This window comes from Podarcis pityusensis (assembly GCF_964106645.2).
Source record: "Podarcis pityusensis genome assembly, chromosome: 15".
In the NCBI taxonomy this organism is placed as follows: domain Eukaryota; kingdom Metazoa; phylum Chordata; class Lepidosauria; order Squamata; family Lacertidae; genus Podarcis; species Podarcis pityusensis.
The window spans coordinates 220,100-238,932 of NC_138040.1; the positions used below are offsets into that span (position 1 = coordinate 220,100).

General features: G+C 51.2%; 1 protein-coding gene across 1 annotated transcript; it reads left to right on the forward strand.

The window, feature by feature from the left end:
• Positions 1-713: 713 nt before the first annotated feature.
• ALDOC (aldolase, fructose-bisphosphate C) lies at positions 714-17,943 on the forward strand. The gene is made up of 9 exons (XM_080983867.1): positions 714-958; positions 7,380-7,506; positions 8,619-8,830; positions 9,135-9,189; positions 10,956-11,116; positions 12,000-12,083; positions 13,561-13,735; positions 14,072-14,271; positions 17,094-17,943. The coding sequence occupies exons 2-9, from the start codon at positions 7,395-7,397 to the stop codon at positions 17,187-17,189; spliced, it is 1,095 nt and encodes a 364-aa protein (XP_080839993.1). The 5' UTR covers positions 714-958; positions 7,380-7,394; the 3' UTR covers positions 17,190-17,943.
• The last annotated feature ends 890 nt before the right edge of the window (positions 17,944-18,833 follow it).

Genomic DNA, 18,833 nt, shown 5'->3' on the forward strand with positions numbered 1-18,833 from the left:
ACAAGGAGGATGGAGAAAGCTTGTTTTCTCCTGCTCTGCAAGGTAAGACTCGAACCAGTGGAATCAAGTTTACAAGAAAGGAGATTCCGACTCAACATTAGGAAGAACTTTCTGACCGTAAGAGCTGTTTGACGGTGGAACAACGGCCTCCCTTCCGAAGGTGGTGGACTCTCCTTCCTTGGAAGTTTTTAAGCAGAGATTGGACGGCCATCTGTCAGGAATGCTGAAATTCCTGCATTGCAGCGGGTTGGACTGGATGACCCTTGCAATCCCTTCCAACTCTATGAAAGCCGTCCTTGCCGTCCCTGCCTCCTGTGGCAGTGAGTTCCACAGTTTCACACTATGCTGTGTGAAAGAGGACCTCTTCCTTGGACGCAGTCTATAAAGGCTGGGTGAAAATAAACAGAATGTGGGCCGTGGGTTTTGTGGGGCTGCCCAGCTGGGAACTCCAGATGTTCTGAGTCTTCCTCTCAGCCCCAGCCGCCAGGCTGAGAGTTGCTGCGGTCCAGAAAGGGCCGTCACTGCCTTTCTCCGCCTCTAACCTACCTCGCAGGGCTGTTGTGAGGATAACAGGGGGAGGAGGGAAACCACGTACTCAGAAAGGTGAGATACAAACAAACAAACAAACAAATGATGCTCAAATATACAAACGAGGCTTCCCATCGCCGTTGCGCATGGCGCGCTGCGCCCTTCAAGGCGGCATCTGTGCGCCTCTCCATCGAAACCGGCGTCGTCTCCGTCCCGGGCAAGGCTGAGCGGGGGGACGGGACCCCTCCTTCCTCGGGTCAGGGGAGGGGACGGCGGGGGGGGTGGCTCCTCCCTCCCTCTCCCCCGCCTCCCCCGCCGGAGTCACGTAGCTCTGCGGCACCGCAGCCTCTTTTACAGCCGGAGCCGCGCCGCCCGCACACGCAGCTTGCTCCAAGCCTCGACGACAGACGGACGCACGGACGGGAGGCCGGTAAGCCCGCCAGGATCGGGTCCCAGAGACCCCCCCATACCTTCCTCCTCCGTGGCACCGTTGCCTGTCCCCCCTCCCCACAGGAAGGCAAGACCCCCCACTACCATTTGCTCGAGGGGAAGGACGCACGGCACCCCACCAAAAGACGGTCCGAGGATAGGACACTTGGTGGTGGGGCTCCCCTGTTTATTTTTTCCAGCCCCCCAATTCCTCATCTCTGCCTGGTTTTCTGGGGAGCACCCTACATATATATTTTTTGGAGGGATGGGAAGGGGTTTTTTTTGGGGGGGGAGCAATCTCCAGCCTCCCCCTCTGTGCTGCGGTGCAAAGTGATGAAGAGGCGTCATATGGGAGGAAGGAAAGGAACCTGGGGTTCAGATGGAGCCCCTTAGCGAGGTTAGGGGGTTGCTGTGGGAGTGGTGGCGAAATGCACTCTGCATGTGCTCAGAGGCACTCGCCGGGCAGGCAAAGTGTAGGGCGGGATTGGTTCCAGCTAATGTGCGTGCGTGGTTGAGGAGGGAGGCCCAGCCATCAAATCCCTCCAAACGCCACCCCCTTCCCATCTTTTGCTAATTCCGGCATCCTTTCTCCTGCGAAAAATACCCCTTTAAAATTATTATGTTTGCATTTCTGTAACCCAGGAAGCAAAGTCCCAAATGGCGGGGAGGGGGTCCAGAGAGGCAAGGGGGCTGACTTCCACCCTGGGGCTCCCCCAGCTGCTGACCGCCGTGTTAGGGTCCGTCTTGGTGGTCCTTCCAGCCTCCACTTGGATTTGGGGCTCCTGTTCTGGGCCGCCCCCCTTGGTAGGTATAAAAATATGTGCGGGTATTTCTTGCACCCAGAATTCTGGAATGGTGATTCCTCCTTGCCTGCCTGTTTGCTAGTCGTTCCCTGGCACCCGTTGCCCAGGGATGGGGAGGGAGCCCTGAGTCCTTTGGCGCTGGCTGGGTTGGGGGTGGCGAAGTGGGTGGGGAGCTGAAAGCAGCTTTCCTGGGACGCTTTCGGAATGGCAACATCTCTTGTTCCTGGCTCAAAAAAAGCTTTTTTTTGTGAGCCTGGCAGATTGATGGCTTGAATTAAATCTTCCTTTCTGGACAGATGGCTAAGAGGCAAGTCTCTCCCGCCCCCTGCCCCCCCTCACTTTTCTTGCCTGTGGCTCAACTTGCTTTCTTGAAAGCGGAAAACACCAGATGAGATGTTGAATTTTAATATAGTGATTGATCGGTTGCTTGCTTTCCTATTCCATCTCTAAGGAACTCAAGGTGGTCTGCAGGGTCCCCCCCCCCACAACAATAACCCTGCGAGGCAGGCTAGCCCAAGAGGCAGTGGCTGGCCCCCAAGGTCACCCACCCAGAGAGCTCCATGGCCAAGAGGGAGGATTTGAACCCTGATGTCTCTAACCACTATACCACACTGCCTCTCTGGCGTGCATGTTACATTTACAGGGAACGTGGGGCGCAGCTCAGCGCTCCAGAGCCCCTGCTTTGCATGCAGAAGGTCCCAGACTCAGTCCCCAATGGTAGGGCTGGGAGAGACTGCAACCCTGGAGAGGCAGTGCTGCCGGTCAGTGTGCGCAATACTGGGCTGGATGGACTCTGTATAAGGAAGCTTCCTATATAGGTAGTGGCAAAGCACCTCCTTGCAGAAAGTCCCAGGCTTGGTCCCCAATGGTGTCTCCAGGTAGGGCTGTAAGAGAGTCTGAAATCCTGGAGAGCCATTGCTGCCAGTCAGAGTAGGCATTATTTAGCTAAGTGGAGCAAGCCTCTAACTCACTATAAGGCAGCTTCCAGAGTTTCTATGAACCAGCATGGCAGAGTGGGGAGAGTGTTGGACTGGGACCTGGGAGAGACCAGGGTTCAAATCCCTTGAGCTCCCTGGAGACAAAGGTGGGATCCAAAGGCCATAAATCCATGGTCCACCCCTATTTCATTCTCACAGCAACCCTGCCAGGTAGGTTAGGTTGAGAAGCCAAGGTCACCCACTGAGCTGAGGGGGAAGATTTGAACCCTGGTCTTTCTCAGGCTGACACCCTAGTCCACTGTGCCACATCCGCTCTGACCAGACACCGAATTTTTAGTGTGTGTGTGTGAGGCTTCCTCTGAGTTGCCCTGGGCTTTGCCAACCAGCCCTGAGAAGAGGGCGTGTGGTGGGTTGCCGTCTCCCCAAAAATGGGGCGAAAACCGGCTGGCGGGTTGGGGCAGCCCACGAAGCTGCCAAGGATGTAGCAAGGTCACAGGGCCCCTGGCCTGGGGTGGGGGTCTCTGGCCCAGCTCTGGTGCCCGGTTTGGGGTCATTGGTGATGATGATAATAATAATAATAATAATAATAATAATAATAATAATAATAATAATATTTTTTTATTTGTACCCCACCCGTCTGGCTGGGCTTCCCCAGCCACTCTGGGCGGCTTCCAACAAAGATTAAAAATACAGTGGTACCTCGGGTTAAGAACTTAATTCGTTCCGGAGGTCCGTTCTTAACCTGAAACAGTTCTTAACCTGAAACACCACTTTAGCTAATGGGGCCTCCCGCTGCCACCGGAGCACGATTTCTGTTCTCATCCTGAAGCAAAGTTCTTAACCCGAGGTACTATTTCTGGGTTAGCAGAGTCTGTAACCTGAAGCGTATGCAACCCGAGGTACCACTGTACATTAAAATGTCACACATTAAAACTTCCCAGAACAGGGCTGCCTGATGAGTATCTGGCAGCGTTGTGGGACCGCCTTGCCCCTCGTGTTGGTGAGGGAAGAGGGAGGGTGTTGGCCCCTGCCTAGGAAGAACTCCTCCCAGCTGGAGACACCCAGGAAGCAGGATTAGGATCACGGAGAGGGGTCCAGTCCTTTTAGGAGAAGAGCTTAAGGGGAGCAGTGTCTGCCTGCACAATGAGGACTAGCGCATCTTTCTCCAAAGGGAAGCAAACACACGGCAGAGTCTTGGAAAAGGTTCCGGAAGGGGCAGCCCAAATGACCCAGGGAGTGGAAAGACTCCCCTGGGAGGAGAGCTTGCAGCGTTTGGGATGTCCCACAGCGCAGGGTTAAGCTGTGGAACTCCCTCCCACAAGGGCCACCAACCTAGATGAGTTTAGAAGAGGATTGGGCAGATTCCTGGGGGGGGGGGAGAGGGCTCTGCTCTGGCTGTGCTCCTGAATCCCAGTTGCTGGAACCCACAGGAAGGGAGAGCGCTCTTGAGTTCGAATCCTGCCACGGGTTTCCCATGGGGGCATCTGCTTGGCCGCTGTGAGGGCAGGAGACTGGACCAGATGGGCCATGGGCCTGATCCAGCAGCCGCTTCTTATGTTCTTATATTTTTATGTTTCCACGCTCTCCTGGAGCTCCCAGAGACAGGGATTGCTTCATGTTGACAGGTCGCTTTGATGGAATAACCATCGTAGAATTGCAGAGTTGGCAGGGGCCCCCAGGGGCCATCCAGTCCCACCCCCTGCAGCGGCTTGCAGAGAGTTGGGGGGCAAGAAGTAGCAAACCCCCTTTCTCCCTTATGAGAAAAGGCAGCAAGGCTGGGGCCTTTTTAGCTTAGGAAACCAGGCGAATTGCAGAGGTGTAAACATTTATGTGAGGTGTGATAGAGATGGCGAGAGGGTTCTTTTCCCCTTTTATTATTAATTATTGTCTATTTATTGTATTGATATCCCAAGGAGCTCAAGATGATGATGATGATCATGATAATAATAATATTTTATTTATACTCCGCCCTTCCCGGTTCAGAAACCGGGCTCAGGGCAGCTAACAACAAATTTAAAACACTTAATTGATGCAACAAAAAACAGCATAAAACATGGATAACAATTAATTCAGAATTCAAAAATCAATTTGGGGGGGAAACCATCCAATAAATATTAGATGATCACCAGGGCTAGCTGGCTAAATTAGTCCTATTTGGGCCAACGAGGAGAACAGGGGAGAATTAGCTGTGGGATCCCAGAGCGGGCAATCTTCATAAAAGGGGGGGGGAGGGAGGGAAAAAGATGGCATGGAAAGTTCTCTTCCTCCCCATTTCATCCCCCCAGCAACCCTGTGAGGTTGCTTATGCCGACTGAGCGACTGGCTTCCAAGTTCAGGCAGCGAGAGCTTCGTGGCTCAGCTGGGTGATTTGAACCCGGGTCTCTCCCAGGTCCTGGTCTGGCACTCTCACCACTAGGCCACCACAGGCTCTGCATAATGCGATGATCCAAAAGGGGCTGCCCAATGAAGCTCAGGACAGGCAAAAGGAAGGACTGGTTCAGGCACCGTGTAGTTGAACTATGGAACTCACTGCAACAAGCTATTTATTTATTTTAAAAACAGTGTCCTGTTCTCTCTCCGCTTTCTCCATGCTGTGCGATGGGCTGTAAACATCTGAAGGCATCCTTGTTTGGGGAAGTTTTTAATGTTTAATGCTGTGTTGTGTTTTTAATATTCGGTTGGGAGCCGCCCAGAGTGGCTGGGGAAGCCCACCCAGATGGGTGAGGTATAAATAATAATAATAATAATAATAATAATAATAATAATAATGTTGCCTTATCTCTAAGTCTCAAAGGCTCCTGGCTTCTTGGGAGAATATTTGGGGGTATTGTTGTAAAAGGCGAAAGATTTATATGATCTGAAGAGAAACCAGAGTATTTGGGGATATTGATGTAAACAAAATCTGCCCTTTTCCCCTTATGGGGTATCAAAGAGCCCATAAAATTCTTATCACAATATCCTACTGATTCACTGGATTTGGGGCCTGTGCTGCTGATAATAATGATAATGATGATGTTAATAATAATAATAATAATAATAATGGCAATAATTAATAATGGGTCCCCATTTGGTGGCCGCAGAAAAGAAAAGCCCTTGCAGGGAATGTTTGTTTTGCAGGCTGTGCTTGAGAGGGGAAGGTGCTTAATCCTCAGGGGTCACTAACAGCAAAGCCCTCAGCTGCCTGTGGTTGGGGGGGGGGGAGTGCCTGGCCGTGTGCTGCCATCTGGCTGGGGCTGCCACGAGACTGGGCACGTGTCTGTGCTGGTGGCTGTGATCGCCCCGCTCTCTGTTACATAAGTTGTCCTCTGCTACGTGCTCCCTGGATGGGTAGGCGGGCAGAATGGTGGCGGTTCTGTCTGTCTGTCTGTCTGGTTGGGTGGCGCAGCTGGGTGGGGGGCTTGGAAGTCCTCCCCCCCCCTGCAACTGCCTGAGCAGATGAGGCCTGGCAGAGAGGGGGCTGGCCCAGCACCCATCTTTTTAAATTTATATACTGCCCTTCATCCAAAGATTGGGGGGGGGGGGGCGTTGGCAGAATAAAATACAAGATAAAACACAGTACAGTGTTACCTCGGGTCCGTTCTTAACCTGAAACTGTTCTTAACCTGAAGCACCACTTTAGCTAATGGGGCCTCCTGCTGCTGCTGGAGCACAATTTCTGTTCTCATCCTGAAGCAAAGTTCCTAACCTGAAGCACTATTTCTGGGTTAGCGGAGTCTGTAACCTGAAGCGTATGTAACCTGAAGCATATGTAACCTGAGGTACCACTGTAAAGAATTAAACCAAAACAACAAAAGAATAACTCCCCCTTCCTGCTGATACCTTTAAAAGGCTTTAGAATACTAATCAGCCAAAGGCGTTAAACTGTGGAACTCCCTGCTGCAGGAGAAGTGGATGTTGGACTAGGTGGCCATTGGCCTGATCCAGCAGGCTCTCCTTACGTTGTGATCCTGGAATCGTTGCCATTCCTTTTGTAAAACCAGATCCCCAAATTGTGTTTCCCAGGCCTGATCAGCTCGTCACACTCAGCAAAGCTTCTGTTTTAAGCTCTCTATCTAGTTCCATCCCCCAGCTGGGAATTAGTTTAAGGGGTTAGATAAATAGATAGTTTATTACGGTCGGAGACCAGCTTATAAAACACACTTGGGGGTACAGTCCCAGAAGGAAAGCAAACAATTAGAACATTGTACCCAAAAGGAAAGCAGTCCCAGAAGGAAAGCAAACAATTAGAACATTATAAATTTAAAATTTATAAATGTGATAAGCGTTTACGGGGTTGAAAAATGGAATTAAACTGATTGTTCTTTTGATGCACAGATGTCGACTCGATCGATATTTGCACATAAAGTTTCCATGAGCTCTGTAGCAGATATTGATTGAGTAAATTGGAAATCCCTAGATTGGTTTTGGATAACAAAAATGTACAAGGTTGCAGTACTGACTTGCTATGCATAGGGGTTGACTTTCTGTTTATTCTGGAAGCTTTTTGTCATCGTTTAAAGACAAGCGAACAAGGCTTGCATAAAAGCAGCGAGTGGACGGAGACCTTGGCAAAGTTGGCGGGAGTTGGTGACCTCCATTTGCGGGGTGGGGGAGCCCTAGAAAGAGCTGCCCCCATGGGCGCCATGTCAGGAAAGGTAGGGGGTCTCTGCTGACTTGCTTCTTGTGCCTTCCTTTGGCGCAGGTAAAAGCAGCCAAGATGACGCACCAGTACCCCGCCCTCACCACGGAGCAGAAGATGGAGCTCTCCGACATCGCCCAGCGGATCGTGGCCCCGGGCAAGGGGATCCTGGCAGCCGATGAATCCGTGGGTAGGCCTCTTTTTCTTTTAAAAAGCGCCCCTGGAAATTTCCTGCACTGGTTCTCCACTTAGGCAGGAAGTCCCAGATGCACAACTATAGGATGGGGGGCACATGGCTTGACAACAGAGCATGTGAGAAGGATTGGGGTGGGGGGGGGTCTTAGGAAACCACAAGCTGAGCAGGAGTCCACAGTGTGATGCAGCAGCAAAAGAGCGAATGCTTCTCTAGCCTGCATTAAGAGAAGTCTAGTGTCCAGAATCTCAGGGGTCAGTAAACTTTTTCAGCAGGGGGCCGGTCCACTGTCCCTCAGACCTTATGGGGGGCCAGACTATGTTTTGGAGGGGGGGGGAAAGAACAAATTCCTATGCCCCACAAATAACCCAGAGATGCATTTTAAATAAAAGCACACATTCTACTCATGTAAAAACACGCTGATTCCTGGACTGTCCATGGGCTGGATTTAGAAGGCGATTGGGCCGGATCCGGCCCCCAGGCTTTAGTTTGCCTACCCATGGTCCAGATCAAGGGAAGTCATAGTCCCGCTCTATTCTGCCTTGGTCAGATCACACCTGGAGTCCTGTGTCCAGTTCTGGGCGCCACAATTTAAGGAGGATGTTGACAAGCTGTAAGGTGGGCAGAGGAGGGAGACCAGGATGGTCAAGGGCCTGGAAACCAAGCCTGATGAGGAACGGTTGAAGGAGCCAGATATGTTGAGCCTGGAAACGAGGAGTTTGAGAGGACATAGGAGAGCCATCTTCAAATATCTCAAGGAAGACGGAGCAAGCTGGAAGGAAGGACCCGAAACAATCCTGTCAGGGATTCTTTAGTTGAGATTCCTGCATTGCAGGGGGTTGGACTAGATGACCCTTGGGGATCCCTCCCTGTCCTAGGATTCTATGATACCAATTCTCTGCTGGCGTTACCTGCTGGCTTTGGCTGACCTTATCGAGCGGCTTTTGATTCCCATTTTACAGATGGCAACTGAGGGTGAGAGTCAAGATCCCTCAGACTAGGGGCACTGCAGACTAACATACCCCTGACCCTCCCGCCATTGCGCTTCTGAACATTTGCGTGGGTTTTTGGTTTGCTAAGCCCCCTCTGCCTTCCTCCTCCTCCGACAGGGAGCATGGCCAAGCGGCTGAACCAGATTGGAGTGGAGAACACGGAGGAGAACCGACGTCTCTACCGCCAGATCCTCTTCAGCGCCGACAGCCGGGTGGAGAAGTGTATCGGAGGGGTCATCTTCTTCCACGAGACCATGTACCAGAAGGCGGATGACGGCACGCCCTTCGTCGAGATGGTCAAGGACAAGGGCATCGTCGTGGGCATCAAGGTGCGCGAGGCGAATCGGGGCCGTGGGTCACGAGGTTTCTCCCCCTTCGAGGGAAAGGAAACAACCGCCGGCTCTTGTTTGCAGGGAGTCTCAAGGCCAGACCCTGGCGACCCCGTGCCCTCCCCACCTCTTGGACTACAACTCCCATGGGTGTATAATCCCGGGGCTGATGGGAATTGTAGTGCGGCAAGAGCTGGAGGGCAGCAGGTTCCTGGCTTGTTCTGGGCCTTGGAGAGGGTCTGGGTCCCTAGAGGGCCTGTCACAGAGGCGTCGGTCACCCTTGGGTGTCTTGTGTCTTTCACAGGTGGACAAGGGCGTTGTGCCCCTCGCTGGGACCGATGGAGAGACCACCACCCAAGGTAGGAGCCTTTGAAAGCCCAGCCAAACCCATCGGATGAGTTACTAGCTAGCTGGTTTTCAAATGTGCCTGCAGGTCAAAGCGATGTTTCGGAATAGCTGTTTCCTTCGCCATCCTAGAGGCGATTTTGAGCTCTGATTCAGTACAAAGCACATTTGCTGCCCTTGCCCATTGTTCCAAAGGTCGGTTTGGGATTAACTTGATCTGCTCTTTCTGTAAGTGGATTAGGTCTTAGATGCTTCACGCCATGAAATTTTAGGGCTGAGGGTAAGGTAAAGGTAAAGGGACCCCTGACCATTAGGTCCAGTCGTGGCCGACTCTGGGGTTGTGGCGCTCATCTCGCTTTACTGGCCGAGGGAGCCGGCGTACAGATTCCAGGTCACGTGGCCAGCATGACTAAGCCACTTCTGGTGAACCAGAGCAGCGCATGGAAACGCCGTTTACCTTCCCCCCAGAGCGATACCTTTTTATCTACTTGCACTTTGAGGTGCTTTCAAACTGCTAGGTGGGCAGGAGCAGGGACTGAGCAACGGAGGCTCACCCCATCACGGGGATTCGAACCGCCAACCTTCTGATCGGCAAGTCCTAGGCTCTGTGGTTTAACCTACAGCGCCCCCCATGTCCCAGGGCCGAGGGTAGGCTCTCTTAAATAAATAAATAATCAAGAGTGCTAAGAAGATGAGAATAGCCTGCGGGATCAGAGCAGTGGCTCATCTAATCCTGTATCCTCTTCTCGCATGTGCCAAATGCCCCAAAGAACCTGGGAATCGAGATAGACTGCCTCTGGACCTGGAGGTTCTATAGGAACATCAGAAGAGCCCGGCTGCTGGATCAGGCCAAAGGAGGCCCATCTAGTTCAGCCTCCTGTTCTCACAGTGGCCAACCAGGTGCCTCTTCTGGGAAACTTGCAATCAGGATCCAAGCCTGAGCCCTTTCCTTTACTGTGGTTTTCATCAACTGGTTGTCAGAAGCATTTACTGGCTCCAGCCTGGCTAGCAGCCATCGATAGCCCTCTCCTCCTCCATCAATCGGTCCAGTCCTCTTTTAAAGCCGTCTCGCTTGGGGGTCATTGGTGTTTCCTGTGGGAGAGAGTTCCATAGTTTAAGTCTGCGCTGTTCTTTCTCACTAATAATGATAACATCTGCGGAAACCTCCTATTTCATCAGACCTGTGTAAGCATTAAAGACATGTCCCATAACGGTTTGTTGATGCTTGTTTTAAAATAGTCTCTTTTGCTTCAAAATAGTTTTCATCTTTTTATGTGGTTCTCTTCTTTTTCATATTGTAACACACCTTGATATGTTCTGTGATTTAATGGTACAGAAATACCTTGATAAATAACTCAGGGCTTGTGAATGATTAACTGCCTCCATCAGGCAACTGAAAGCTCTTAAAAAAAAGAAAAAAGGTTTTATTAAAGCTTTATCACAGTACAATGAGATAAAAGAAACTAACCTAAATAAAAACACAGAGAAAGAAAAAGGAAAATGCAGAGTCCTCTCTCAAAGGCAGCTCTTAATCGCGCAGAAGGTGGTTCACCCCCCTAGCTCTCACCTGGAAGCTGTAACTAAAAGTTCCATAACTGTTTAATTGGAGTAATTAAACTCTGCAGCCCTAAACCCTGATACCACCGGCTAATTATTTTAAATATCTCCAGCCCATCCCTTAGGAAGGTGCCAGTTAACAGGTCAGGCGTTTGATTTTTAAAATACAAGTATATTATTGTCCGCCCCCAACGTTTCCCTTCCTTCCTCTTCCTCCTGCCAGGCCTGGACGGGCTTTCTGAGCGCTGCGCTCAGTACAAGAAAGACGGGGCGGATTTCGCCAAGTGGCGCTGCGTGTTGAAGATCAGCGAGAACACCCCCTCCGCCCTGGCCATCCTGGAGAATGCCAACGTCCTGGCGCGCTATGCCAGTATCTGCCAGCAGGTAAGGGCCCCCGGCTGCCGGGAGCGTCTGGAACAGAGGAAGTCTCCTTGCAATGACTGTCTAGCTTGGTATTGTCTGCCCTGGCTGGCAGCAGCTCTCCCGGGGCTCTCACAGCCCTGCCTGGAAATGCCGCTGAGGACTGAACCCAGGACCTTCTGCATGCAAAGCAGGCCACGGCCCTTCCCCTACAAAGTTTCTAGTCCTCATGCATTTAAATAAAGCTTCGCCTGTAATAGGAACATGGGAAGCTGCTTTATGTAGGGTCTGGTATTTGGTATTTTCAACACGGACTGGCAGCTAGAGCCCTTTCCTTAAAAAACCCCCACATGGCTATAGTCCTTATGGTTCTAAATAAAGGGGCAAACAGGAAGCTGCCTGGTGCAGACTACAGTCCATCGGGACTGCGTACGCACTGGCTGGCAGCAGTTCTCCAGGGTTTTAGCTGGCAGGTGTCATTTCCAGCCCAGATGCCGTTGGGGTTTGAACCTGGGGCCTTCTGCAAGCCAAGCAGGTTCACCACACCCCTGGGCTCTGGCCCTGTGCTAGCCTCATGCCTTGCCACATGCCCAGAGTGGCGATGGGGAAGATGGCAGTGTGGCCTAGTGGTGAGAGAGTCTGACCAGGACCCAGGAGAGACCGGGGTTCAGATCCCCCACTCATAGGCCAGTCACGCTGCCTCTCTCCACCCAAGCTACTTCGCAAGGTTGTTGTGGGGTGAATGGGGAGGAGGAGAACCAAGCTGAGTTCCTTGGGAATAAAGGTGGGCTAAATAATGGAATAAATAAATAAAAATGAAATAAAATTATGCAGCCGCCACACTGCATCTTCCGGGGCAAAGAAGCCTCTCGCGTCTTAAGTGCCTGTGTTGGCCTTTCTGCTCTAGAACGGCATCGTGCCCATTGTGGAACCGGAGATCTTGCCCGACGGAGAACACGATTTGAAGAGGTGCCAGTACGTGACTGAGAAGGTGAGGCTTCTCTCTGTGTGTGTAAGTTTGGAAAACAGGCATGGCTGCCCCCACCCCTTTCAAAATTTCATTTTTTAATGTCCATAAAACAGAACAATTGTAACAGATAAAAAAACCAAAACTGTGAAATGGGTACATAGAACACAGCTGCACATGAGTTAAAATGGCAAAGTGCAAGTGTAAATTCTCAACGTTATCAGATTATCAAGCTTGGTTTAAACAATGCTTCCATTGCATATGTCACAGAACGAACACCAAATCACATAAACGGCATCTGGAAGCCTTAATTTTCTCATTATAGCTCTATTCCAGAATGAGGGGTAACAAGTGTAAGATTTTGGGCTGGAAAACAGGGCTGGCTTAATCCACATGGTGAAAGGCTATCTTTGGGTTTTTATGCTTTTTCTTCTTAAAGTTTACAGACTCCTCCAAAGTGTTTGGCAGAATGCCAGCAAGGCTGAACCCTGCTGTCATTTTTTCAGTATTAGAAGGACTGGCAGGAAGCAAAATAGTTTTGTTAACGTTTTGTTTCTGTGATCCTTTGCATTGGATATGTCGTAAATAAATACAATGTGACCTGCAACTTTTTAAAGAAGCCTTGAAAGAGCATGAGGACAGCTTTGCCATTGAGCGTCCAACATTCAGCGGGTTCCGGAAAGTTGCATAGCGGCCTCTGACCGTGGAGGAAGAGATAGCTGTTGTGGCCAGGAGCCATCAATAGCCCTTTCCTCCTTGAATTGGCCCAATCCTCTCCCCCCCCCCCCCCAATTTTTAAATTAATTTTCCAAAAATTTAAAACAAACAGACATACATCCTATTTATAATTAAACCAATCTTTGTAACATTATTAAGTGACTTCCTCAAATCCCCTTGGTTGAATTTCATTATATATTATTTTAGCAGTTTTCCAAAATCAATTTTCTCAAAAAATTAACTTGATCACTTAACATCTTTCATTTTCCAATCAAGCTATCTTAACATATTTAACTAAATAGTCTTTAAATTTCATCCATTTTTCCTGGTACTCCTCCTTCTGGTCCCGGACTCTTCCAGTCCGGTCGGCCAGCTCCGAAAAATCCATCATCCTCATCTGCCAATCTTCCACTTTTGGTACTTCTTGTGTTTTCCAGTTCTTCGCTAACAAGATCCTTGCTGCAGTTGTGGCATACAAAAACAATTTAACATCTTTCTTGAGCAATTCCAAACCTGTTATTCCAAGAAGAAAGATCTCTGGTTTCTTAATAAATGTATATTTCAACATTTTTTCCAATTCATTATAAAGCTTCTCCCAGAAGTCTTTCACCTTGGGGCAGGTCCACCACATGTGAATTGGCCCAATCCTCTTTTCCAGCCCCCTGGGTAGGAGCAGTTGAGTCTCTATGGGGTTCCTTTAGAGCTGGGTTCACCTGGCGCTAAATGGGGCACATGGCGAGAGCGTTGGGGAGTCTCATTGCAGCTGCACCTGTTGGATTTCCAGGTCCTGGCCGCCGTCTACAAGGCGCTGAGTGACCACCACGTCTACCTGGAAGGGACCTTGCTCAAGCCCAACATGGTGACCCCGGGGCACGCCTGCCCGACCAAGTACAGCCCGGAAGAGATCGCCATGGCAACGGTGACCGCCCTGCGCCGCACGGTGCCGCCTGCCGTCCCAGGTAGGCCAGTGCTCCCTCCCTCCCACCTGCCTGCCCCACAGCTCCCCTTGGGAAGCCACACAAGGGTCTTCAAAGACAAGCTGTCAGTTTGTCTTTGAAACCAGTTGGTGCTGCCTCCAGCGTCCGGCGCAGTTTACCTTTGAATGCCAGTCCAAGTGGGCAGGGGGCGCCGTTGGACCCATGTCCTGCTCCTCGGGCTTCCCAAAGGCGCCAGATTTTTGGCGGGTGGCCTTGGGCCACCCCTGCCCCTGTTCCTCGGCCTCCCTCGCAGGGGTGTCGTGAGGGTGAAATCCCCGATTGCTCAGCCGTCTCCTCCTTCCCCACGCTCTCCTTCAGGGGTCACCTTCCTGTCCGGCGGGCAGAGCGAGGAGGAGGCGTCCATCAACCTCAACGCCATCAACAACTGCCCCCTGCCCCGCCCGTGGGCGCTGACCTTCTCCTACGGCCGGGCGCTGCAGGCCTCGGCCCTCAACGCCTGGCGCGGTCAGCGGGAGAATGAGGACTCGGCCACGGAGGAGTTTGTCAAACGCGCCGAGGTAAAGGGCAGGGGGGAGGCAGTGTGTGTGGGGGGGTGCTTCTCCTTTTCCTCCTGTGGGGCAGAGGGTCCCGGGACAGGCAACGAAAGGCTCCTTCTTTTAGCACGGGGAGCGAGAGAATGCGGGCGCCCCAGGTTAGGCAAACAGGCCAGTGACCCACCCAGTTCAGCACCCTCTTCTCACAGTGGCCAAAGACCCATAAGCACCTAGGAATTTAGATAGACTGCCACTGGAGCTGGAGGTTCCACAAGAGCATCAGAAGCGCCTGGTTGCTGGATCAGGCCATTGGTCCATCTATAATACAGTCATACCTCGAGTTGAATGTGCTTCGGGTTGAGCGCATTCGAGTTGCGCTCTGCGGCAACCCGGAAGTAACAGAGAGTGTTACTTCCGGGTTTCGCCGCTCGCACATGCGCAGACGCTCAAAATGATGTCACGCGCATACGCGGAAGCGGCAAAACGCGGCATTCACAGATGCGCCGTCGCGTCTTGCGTTCCATTCGGGATGCGAACGGGGCTCCAGAATGGATCCTGTTCGCATCCTGAGGTACCAGTGTAATAATAATAATAATAATTATTATTATTATTGTCAGGGGTTCAGGAGCAGAGGCAAGGGCAAGGGAGGAAACAGAGAGCGAGGGAGAGGAGGCAGAAGAAAAGATGAGTGATGACGACGACCCGAGATCTCCGAGTCTTTCCAGTGAATCAGAAGATTCACAGAAAGGAGCACCAGTGGCCAGGGCAAGGGGGGAGCCTAGGGGGACACCCCAGGAAGATAGAGCCAGAGGGGACTCAGAGGGGAGCAGTTGGAAATCGGGACCAGCGTCACCGCCAGAGAGCAGGGAAGAGGAAGGGCGCCAGGGATCAAGCGCTGGCAGCTCACAACAGGGGGGAGGGCACGAGTCAGGAGTGGCCACACCTCCATCGGGGAGCGAAGAAACGGTCAGACGGAAGGTGGAAGGTTGGGCGCGCGCGCCAAGTTCAAATGCACAGGAAGGTGGCGCAGTAGGCAGCCCGGAAAGGGAGCCAGGTCCTAAAGCCCGCCGAAAGGAGGGAGAAGAGTCAGGGGGGTCAGCGTCAGCGTCAGAGGAATCCCGGAAGGAAGAGACCCCGGGGGGCAGAGGGACCCAGAGAAGAACAGTCAGGCGGAAAAGGTGGAGCAAGGCTAGGATATTAAGTTGGTGTACAAGGGGCGGAGACTCAGATGGGGCTTCGCCGATCTAACCATGAGACGTAGGGTTGCACGCAACAGCTTGAGAATGGAAACTGTAACTCAATAAAGACTTTTATTTAATGATCGCTGGCTAGCGTGATCCTCTGTGAGCTAGGATCTGGAAGCAGCTCTGACAATTATTATTATTATTATTATTATTTATACCCCGCCCTTCCCAGCCAAGACCAGGCTCAGGGCAGCTAACACCAGGTATAAAAACAATTGATTAAAATACAATTTAAAAACAAGATTAAGTACAACATTAAAATGCAGCCTCATTTCAGTAGAAACTCAAATCAAAAACTTTTTGGGGATGAAAACGTCAATTCTTCACCAAGGCCAGCTATCCAGACTGGTCCTACATGGGCCAGAAAAAAGCCAGGGAAGTCCCCAAAGAGGAGTTCCATCACAGAAGGGGAAAGGAAAAAAGAACGAAAGAGGGGAAGGGAATCAAATAGATCTAGTCTTCCATCCTCTTCTCACAGCGGCCAAAGACCCCATCAAACCTAGGAATAGAGATAGACTGCCTCTGGAGCTGGAGGCTCTATAAGAATATCATAAGAGCCTGATGGATCAAGACTGCGACCCGCTTTGCCCGGCCTCCTGTTCCCACAGTGGCCAACCTGGTGCCCCCAGGGAAACCCGTCAGCAGGAGCTGGGCACAAAAACCACTTTGGAGGTGTTTTAAAGCAGAGGTTGAAGGGCCATCCGTCAGGGATGTTCCAGTTGAGATTCCTGCATTGCAGCGGGTTGGGCTGGATGACCCTCAGGTCCCTTCCCCCAGCATCCTTCCAGGGGCTCAGGCAGAAAAAGGCTCAACCCTCGTCACCTGCTCCCTGCTCCCTTCTCCAACCGGTGATACAGATGATGGCGCCAGGACCTTCCATAAACAAAAAGCAGGTGCTCCATTGCTGAGCTTGCTTTCAAAATAAAGATTCTGGTCCAGAAGAGAAACCGAGGGAGCCGACTTGGATATAAATGGGCAAGAGCTATGGCCATTTCAATAATAATAATAATAATAATAATAATAATAATTTATTATCTATACCCCGCCCATCTGGCTGGGTTCCCCCAGCCACTCTGGGCGGCTTCCAAAAAAAATATTAAAATACTGTAGTACACCAAACAAAAAAGGGGGCAGGATTCTAGTCCCTTTTATGCTAAATAAAAGGATTGTTTAAATAGGAAACTCCTTTATGCAGAGACCATTAATGGCTCCATCTAGCTCAGAGCTGTGCACACACTGAGCAGCAGTGCTGGCTTGGATTGATGGGAGTTGTAGTTTAAAATGTATTTGTGACGGCTGAGCCCGATGGGAGTTGTAGTTTAAAAACTGTCCGGGTCAGCGGAGCCTGATGGGAGTTGTAGTTTAAAATCTGTCCAGGTCAGCGGAGCCTGATGGGAGTTGTAGTTTCAAATCTGTCCAGGTCAGCTGAGTGTGATGGGAATTGTAGTTTCAAATCTGTCCAGGTCAGCTGAGTGTGATGGGAATTGTAGTTTCAAATCTGTCCAGGTCAGCGGAGCCTGATGGGAATTGTAGTTTCAAATCTGCCCAGGCCAGCAGAGCCTGATGGGAGTTGTCTTTCCAAACTTTTCTTCTGCTTTCCAGGTCAACGGCTTGGCTGCCCTCGGCAAGTACGAAGGGTCCAGCGACGGTTCTGGCGCGGCGGGCCTGTCTCTCTACGTCGCCAACCACGCCTACTGAGGCCCCGCTGGGCTGGGAGCAGCCCCCCCACCCCCAGGTGGGGCCAGGCTTGTAGCCGCTCCCCACCCCCACCCCCACTGACGGAAAACCTCCCACTCTGCCACCTTGCATACCAGCCACGACAGCCGCACCCAGCTTTGTCTCTACCGTAGCCGCCAGAGGAGCGAAGTAGCCGCAGAGGGTGTCCGGTGCCAGGGGCGACGCGCCAGGAGGAGCAGCCGAAAAAGCAGCCGGGTTTTGTGCAGCTGGGAGGCGGGTGTGTGGTGTGTGGAGATCCTAGCAGCGCCCTCGTACCTTGCAGGGTCGTTCTGAGGATCCCGAAGCACATCCGGAAGAAGCGATAGGAAGACCCCCAAAGGGGATGTTCCCATCCCAGAGGCGGAAGCGAGTGTGGGGTGTGGGGCGAGCCCATTGCACGGGGCGACAGGTTGTGGGGGGGGATCCCCTGGAGAAGACGTTTTGGGGGCCGCCCCTCCCTGCCTGTGTATTTGGGGAACCCCTTTTCCCTACCCCCTGCCCATATGGCTCTGCACTTTGATGTTGGTCGTTGCTTTTGCAGAGCTGCACCCCCTAAGTACTCCCACCGCCGGGCGATGTCAGCATGGGGAGCTCCCCCAAGTCGCCATGGGGAGGCAGTTACCGCCCTCTGTGTGTGTATGCTTGTGTGTCGAGTGTGCACTCTTTGCACCTTAAGTGTACCAAATAGACCTTATGACTAATAATAATAATAATAATAAACCAATAGAGGACTGAAGCCGTCCGGGTTTCGTTTTGTTTGCTTCTGAAACACCTCCGTCGTTTGCGATGCCGTCTAAGAAGAAGAAAAGAATTTGTGCCCCGCTCTTATTAAAAATTTGGTTAGTTATTTTGCAAGATGTATACACTGCTAGACTGCAAATAACAACAACAACAACAACAATAATTTGTTTTGCATGCAGAAGGCACCTATTTCAATCCCCACTTGGCAGTATTTCCCTCACAGAGGAGGACCTGTCCCCCCCAAAAAACCCCTGGAGGGCTGCTGCCAGTCAGTGTAGACCGTTCTGAGCTAGATGAACCCTGTGATCTGACTCTGCAGCTTCCTATGTAGAATTAGCAACAATAACTGATAATTTAACTCTTTTGAAGAGTTAAATCAACCATAAACCACAAACAGATTAAGACTCACATTAACTTTCTAAATATCTGCGTAGTCTTGTTGCTACCTGAAGCAACCAACTTTCTGGACTGTTAATGAATTTGTTTGTTTCCTTAAATCTATACACCACTTAATTGTAAAATAAATTTGCCAAGCAGTTTGTAAAAGGAATAAAATTATTGGTAACTGCTATTTGGCCTGTTCATACCCCTATTCCTTGAAAGCACATTCGAAACTCGTGCTTTCCCTCAAAGGATTCTGGGTGTTGTAGTTTAACTCCCTCTCACAGAGTTTCCAAGCAAGCCCTTTACAGTCATCCCCAAACTTGGCCCTCCAGCTGTTTTGGGACTACAACTTCCATGATCCCTAGCTAACAGGACCAGTGGTCAGGGGTGATGGGAATTGTGGTAAGAAAACAGCTGGAGGGCTGAGTTTGGGGATGCCTGTCCTTTACAAACTACATTACCAAGAATTATTTGAGGGAAAGGATGTGCTTTAAGCTGCAA